Source organism: Vanessa tameamea, chromosome 13, assembly GCF_037043105.1.
Source record: "Vanessa tameamea isolate UH-Manoa-2023 chromosome 13, ilVanTame1 primary haplotype, whole genome shotgun sequence".
NCBI classification, from domain to species: Eukaryota; Metazoa; Arthropoda; class Insecta; order Lepidoptera; family Nymphalidae; genus Vanessa; species Vanessa tameamea.
Genome location: NC_087321.1, coordinates 10,432,671 through 10,440,258, shown reverse-complemented (window position 1 = coordinate 10,440,258; position 7,588 = coordinate 10,432,671). Strand labels below are relative to the sequence as shown.

The 7,588-nt window shown below is 30.3% G+C and overlaps 1 protein-coding gene across 5 annotated transcripts in view; it reads right to left on the bottom strand.

Moving 5' to 3' along the window:
- The window catches only part of LOC113396502 (calmodulin-A-like), a 224,856-nt gene that overhangs the window by 61,265 nt on the left and 156,003 nt on the right, over nt 1–7,588 (bottom strand). For 2 of the 5 annotated variants that reach the window (XM_064216766.1, XM_026634463.2), the window contains one exon: nt 1,933–1,974. The exons of 2 other annotated variants lie outside the window; for them this stretch is intronic. In XM_064216766.1, coding sequence (XP_064072836.1) covers nt 1,933–1,974 — 42 coding nt within the window. The remainder of the gene's footprint in view (nt 1–1,932; nt 1,975–7,588) is intronic. One more of the 5 variants, XM_064216765.1, reaches the window with a different exon arrangement.

Here is a 7,588-nt window from a genome sequence, read left to right as displayed (position 1 = left end):
AAAAAATTGAACCAGTGTAAAAACAAACACTAATAACATAATTATCTATAAGCAGTCATCAAAAATCGGTAATAATGATAATTTGTTTCATAAATCTTTTAATATTTTTCGTTACCTAAATACGAATTACGGTGACTTGCTACAACTTACGATTGCGGTGTGTTTCGAGATTGTTTTTACAAAATAGCTCTACAGGAATTAGTTACAAGTTTTCATTTCAATTATTATTGAATCGACGTATACTTGCGTTTTTGTAATATCATTATATAAAGATGTTAAAAAATTTCATTGTACTCAATGAAACTAACTACTGTTATTGTTGTTTCAGCTTTATGTTTTGGTAAGATTATTATTTTGTCATATAAGATCATTAAAATAAAGAAATATTACGTATTTCTCTACAATATGAACCTTTCAACCTCAATTTATATATCAATGTTTTATTAATTCTAACTTAGCTCTTTGCTGAATGAATATTTGCTGTGAACATAATAATTTCGCGATCACTGAAATCAATTTCATACATTATATGATTTATGCAGTAGCTATTATTAATTTGCAATCGTATATACATATTTAAATCCGCAATTTAGTTTTGTTATAAATTTAAATATAGAATTAATAATTTAAGTGATACTTATACAATCGGAAAGCTCGATCATTATTCCAGGCACTTTAATTTTATTATTATTTGTAAAAAATAACCATATTTGGTATAAATGCGATTAAAATTCGAACACATTCGAATTAAAATATATATACTCTGAATTAATTGGTGTAAATTATTATCGATATAATTCATAATAAAAAAACAAAATAATAAATCGTATATATCAATGAACAAAGAATAAGCCGATTAAAGTATTCTGTCGAAACCAATCCCTTTATAAATAAACACGTCGAGAAGAAATTGCAAGTAATTTTGAAGTCGACCGTCTGCGCAGACATTGAAAGATGGAAGTTGTTACTTTGAGGCTCGAAGGGAATATATAGGTCACAGGACATTGTTATCACGACTATTCAGATTCAGCTGCGTCTGAGATAAATACAAACACATTAAACTAATTCTGCTCAGCATTTTAGATTTCTGTTTGAAAATGGATTAAGAAAAAAAATATATAACGTAATAATATTAACGGAAGCAATGCAGCCCTTTTTATTATATTCTTAAAAAATAAACCCCTGAAAATAATTTAAGTTACAGACAAATACTTCAATTTTATTTATTGGGAAAGATCTGTGTAAATGCTTTACGAAGATCACAGTAAAACATTTGGATTATTTCATCATCAACGATGAGACTAGTCAAGAATATTATTATGTTTAGTTTGCCAGTTCTGAGGTTTACTAACTCTAAATTACCACTTACCGTTCACGAAACATTTCTGCATTAGCTAAAGTGTACGTAAAACGATTCGCTAAATATTCTAAACACTTTTATACCACCAAATGACAAAATATAAAAACAATAGTTGACCTAGTAGATAACACGAAGACACTTTAAATTATATACCGTGTTAATTGCTAAATGACAATTACAAAATTGATAACTATTATTTTAAGAATTATTATTGTAAGTGTATTTTATTTGTTGCTTACCTTATTAGTGTCGGTTTGTCTACAGCAGATGAATATGATGCGTCTACTGCTAATCAAACTACTGTAAAATAGCCAATGACTCGTGACAAAATATTTGGCAATGATTCATGATCTATTTTTTATTGAAAAATATCTTCCGAAATGAAAAAAATGTTTCAACAATACTAAACGAAATGTTGACTAAAATTTTGTTATATTCTAAAACTAGATGCAGATTTAAAAATGGTAAAACCAATATGTCTATTAAAGATTCAAATCATTGCCGACCAAAACAACCAACAAAATCAAAATCATCAATGGCCAGGCGTGATCAAGCATATTTATTGTCATTACCTGACTTACACTCCTAAAGCTACTGGTGCTAGCGCTCCGGGCCTGCAAGAAGAAAGATCGGTCCTATACACCAAGCACACTTAGCAGTTTACATGACCAAAAGATTGACATGCTGTACTTGCTAGCTAATTTACGGTCTCACAATAATATGGTCACAAAAAAACATCCTAAAATAAATGTCTAAGCATCCTTGGATTAACCTTCAGATAAAGTAACGCGTAACCTTCCAAAAGTTTTAGATGGCAACATTTTGAAACTCATTAATAGCTAATTTTCAAAAAGCATTGAATAAGTTTTTAGCCATTCAGGTATTTTCCTCAACATCAATTTCGTTTTGAGCCCTCGTATAAAATTTTAAGCGACGTTCGGTAACAGGATTTACTTTAAGATGAAATATGAGGTCGAACGTTTACGATAGTTTAATATCTAGCGTCATTCTGTATCATAGCTTGATATTTTTTGCAAATCTATGAAATTAAAAGCTTTTGCATTATTTGTTATATTATATTAGCACTTCAAATATATTTTTCTTAATGTTTTTTTTTTATGGCATTAGTTGGCGGACGAGCATATGGGCCACCTGATGGTAAGTGGTCACCACCGCCCATAGTCAAAGGCGCTGTAAGAAATATTAACAATTCCTTGCATCACCTATGCGCCACCAACCTTGGGAACTAAGATGTTTAGTCCCTTATGCCTGTGATTACACTGGCTCACTCACCCTTCAGAGTACTGTTATTTGGCGGTAGAATATCTGATGAGTGGGTGGTACCTACCCAGATGGGCTTGCACAAAGCCCTACCAACAAGTATGTAGTAATATTTAATTTTTGTAAAATGCACCACAGTTTTTAAATGATTTACGGCCAATGATTAATTATAACCATTTGCTTGAACGCGAGCATATTTTTCAACTGTGATTAAAACACTAAATACTCATTTTTGAATAACTTATTTATAAAAATAGCGAATAACTCAACCTGAATTTATCGTGATTTTTATGCTTTGTACATTTTAACATAAATAAGTCACTTATGCGTCCAACTTTTAGTTCAATTTAAAATCCTGTTCGTAGATAATCAAGTTATTACTTTATATTGTGGGTTTTTTGTGTCTGTATCTGATATAACAACTTTTTTTCCATTATTTTTTTACAGTTTTTGTACGCTAGTGTACAAACTTTTCCACTATAGAGATAAAGTAAGCTATCACAAGATCAGTGCATGTTATTTTGAATCTAATCAAATTACGCAAGACTAAATTTAATAATATTAAAATTAAAAAAAAAATGTTATTTAAATTTTGTTTCAATATCAATATTTTCAATTCAAAGTCGTGGCTTTCCATTATTGGCTATTTGCAATTCTAATAGCTGAATTGGTCTCCACTGATTGGTAATTACCTAATAACTCAATGTGATGAACATTGTAGTCAAGCATTAGACCGAACGTCAGTTGATAATTTCATTAAACATTGATCGGGTTTACTGGACAGTTTAAAATGCACAAGTAGAAAATCGTGCTGTATTTCGAAATTTGTGACCATATTACCGTGACAGTGTTGAATGTGCAATAAGGTGCAGAGATCGGAAAGAAGAAATAGTTGTGCAGCATATCAGCCTCATTGGTCTGGTACACATAGAACAGTTATCAAATGCTTATATGCAAATATATTTGAAGCTATATTTGAAAAATTCAAATTTGACATTTAGTATATAATTATGACAAGATAATCAATTCAAATACAACTTCAAAATACAACGAATATTCATAAATGCAAGCATTAGTATCTCGTGTAAGTTAGACAAATAGATTCAGAAGTGAGTAAATATTCAGTTAAATCACCAGAAGCGTAGTAGACGATTGCAAATACAAGTGACTCTTTACAATAACTAAAATTAACAGATTAAAGAAAAATAACAAATAACTACAAATATTTAATAACTGAAGTCGATGTAAAGAGTACTTGTAGTGCTTTTGAAGAAGCTATAAAATAATTCATCGATGAAGAGTCACCTACACACTTACATAAACCAGTATCAAAAGGCATTGAGAGTAACATATCGTCCGATATGTTCGTTTTTGGAGCTGAAGCTGCGTGGGATGCTATAAAGACACTCACACTTATTTAAGCAGTTATAACATTCAAAGCATTTGCCAAGACTAGCAACATCGATTATTTACAACAAATAAGTGTCTTCAATTTTGTTCTGTGAATGTTACGGCTGATAACACCGCAAGTGTAGCCTTAATTATGGCCATCGAGTAAAAAGTGTTTATCTGCAACCTGAAAAATACCTGAAAATTCTGATGTTAAAATTTTTTTCGGAAATATGGGAATATAATTAATTTTTTTTTTGGAAACATAGTTCAAAGATTTACTCCGCAAATGTTATGCACTTTTGTAGTAGAGTTTTCTAGCAACGAAATACAGACATAAATTTAAATTATCCGATCTCAATATATTTCGTAGAAATTTTCATAAAAATAAAACATTATTTTCGATGAGGCACGAATAAATCTGAATCGGATTTGGTAAGCTTTAGTCACACAAAACTCTAACCTTCGAGATTTTCCTTCACCGGCCCCGGAAGCCTCTTTTATGAGATTCTTATTTATTTCCTTCATATATTATCGAAAAATTTATTTGCTGTTAGGAAAAGTTAGTGAAGTATGTCTTGACCTATATTTTGAAATATACACAAACTATAAATGTAATATTAACACAAATAAGGAAAGAGACTTAAGGCTAGTTTATTTTTGGATTGTATTATATTGTTATTCAGGAAATTGGAATTCCGATGTAATTGGAAAAATGCTGCTGACATACTTGCTACCATTCCACAAAGTCGTGACATTAAATCCAATTATTATTTATTTATGTTAAAGTAATTAATAAAAACGAATGATTGTTTTCTTTTTGTGATTATATTTATCATCATGTTATCTCTATAATAACGAGAACCGAACTATTCTATAAAAACAAATTATAACTCACCGCAGAACGCGATCCTGTAATGTCAGAAATTGTGTAATAGTCATAATCGTATTTCGAAGTGAGTCCATACAGAATAGCTATAGGAGATTGTATATTATTTTCAATAAGTATAATGCACAACTACATAAATATATAATGCTACATATAACACAATATATGAGTTTAGTTACTGTTGACACACAGAAATATACAATGATACAAATTTTTCATCGATTGTGATTTTTACATACAGTTTTATCTTACCTTTGATAGTCATACAGACCAAACCATATTTGAACAATGATTATACAATTATTATTAAATACCTACGGGATGAGAACTTTTGGTTGCTTTTCAAGGTACCGCTTTAAGAAGAAAAACAAAATTACTTGTACCAACACCAGCAGAATAAATTCGCTCCAAAACCATTGGGTTTCGTCGACCATCCAAGACATATTAATATAAGAAGTGTCTATTAAAAGTCCAATATTATTAATTATATACAATTTTAATTTACTTACCAGTTAACTTACATATAATTGATTACTGACACTACAAAATAATAATATATACGAGATGTAGTTCAGTTCGTTCAAAATTCGTTCGGAAACTTCAGGTCGAGGCATTCGAATGTGAACAAATTCTCTTGTGGTTTGAATATTTAATTAAAACATTAATAAAATATAACATATTATTTACTTTTGTTCGACTTAAAATAAGTTCAATGCAATTCATATAATTTACCTATAAGAGCAATGCACGAAATGTCCATCGTTTAGCAATTTGGAGCAGTTCTTGATATTGCAGGTACACATACAGAAAATATTTATTTTATATATACGACATTTTAATTTTATAGTGATCCCAAAACAATTTACTTAAGATTTATCTCTATACGATCGACCAGTTCTAATTTTCTTTCTTTTTACGTTTATCAATCACTTAAGACATTTATCATTCGTTTCTGATTACACGATTACATTTTGAATAGAATCACCTCGGACCAGCGATTCTTAGTGCCTATAACTATCCCACTAGTCGTAATTGATTACAGACAAATATACTTCCCATAAGTTTAATTAAATTCATTGCAGTGTATTGCTGCCGTTGCCAACTTTCTGCTACTAAGAATATCTTAAAAGAGCTACTATAAATCTCACCTGAGATTCGAACTCAAGACAGTCCTGACCATTGCTCATGATGGGAAGCAGAATAGACTAGACTTATTTTATTTAAAATAGTTTGTCAAACTGATAATTCGACTACCAATAGTAGTAAACACGGCTGTAAGAAATATTAACCACCTCAAAAATCTCCGATGTGCCTTGGAAACTACGATATATTCTTTGTCCCTGGAGTTGCTGGCTGATTCACCCTTCAAATTGGACAGCAACAATACTAAATATCACTATATGGCGGTTGAATATATGATGAGTTTTGTTCACTGATATTTGAATTTCGAATATCTAAAACAATAGGTTAGTTGAAAATCATAAATATTAAATCGTTTGTTCTATTTTAAAACTTCAATCAATGAGAGATTCCGTTCCCAACTACTCATACCTAGCTTATTCATCACAATCCCGCGAGACGGTCATGATGCCCAGTTATTATTCCGTCTAGAGAACTTTGAAGATAAATAGACAGAACGGGAAAATAGACTAGCGCAGTATACTTTGAGGCATTCGCTACGAATGAAAAAAGAAAACCAATTTAAAAAAAAAAAGAACTAGTAATAATACAATATGTCTGAACAACATTTAATAAAGGCCAAGACTACAACGATTACTTTTCAAATTAAGGGCTTTTACACACGTATAGGAAGTTATTTCATAATAAATACTTATATATTTTATAAAATACGGCCAGCGTATATACGGACAGTGTTGCGACGCGTAAACCAATTTCCGATGGCCGTGGGCCGCACTTCCGGCCGCGTTACCATGATGCGGGAAATATGCACAGATTAAAAATAGTTGGCCCTAACATGATGTAGGTTGCAGATTAAAATTTTTGAAAGAGGAAGGTATTTTTAGATAAAATAATTCAATAACATTATTGTAGAAAAATAATAGAAGGAAGAACAAATATGGTTCTCATTCGGTTTGACAACATTGCACGTCTGACAATGATTATAGAGATGTCTAGAGTTGGTACATTGACAAAGCAATTTTTTTTAGGTATATTATATATATATATATTGTACTTATTACGTATAATTTTATTTCGATTTATCTTTATTAAAATAAATACTAACAAAAACAGGAGATTGTTAATTTTTTACAAAATGCTCTGTATGACGTCCGCTCAGTATGACGTGTTTGTTATTTCCTTTCGATGTCATTAAACGGATTCCACTTTATATAATAATAGTAGTAATAGATACTTGTCTTTCCAAATTGCCAATTTTTCACTGGCTAGTGTTAAACAGATAACTTTATACTTAGAAAACCCTGAATCGTCTCAAAACTATACACTGACCAGAACTTGCTACAACTGATTTATTTATATTTCGGACTTACAACAAGTACTAAATACTAACTTTTAACAATAAATTCTCATTCAAGAGTTCACCGACTATAGCACAGACATCAAGAAAATTCTATTAAAACCTTATACAACTTACATTTCAGTATTCTTCTCATTGTATTTTCTAAATTAAAAGGCAATTAAATGACAAA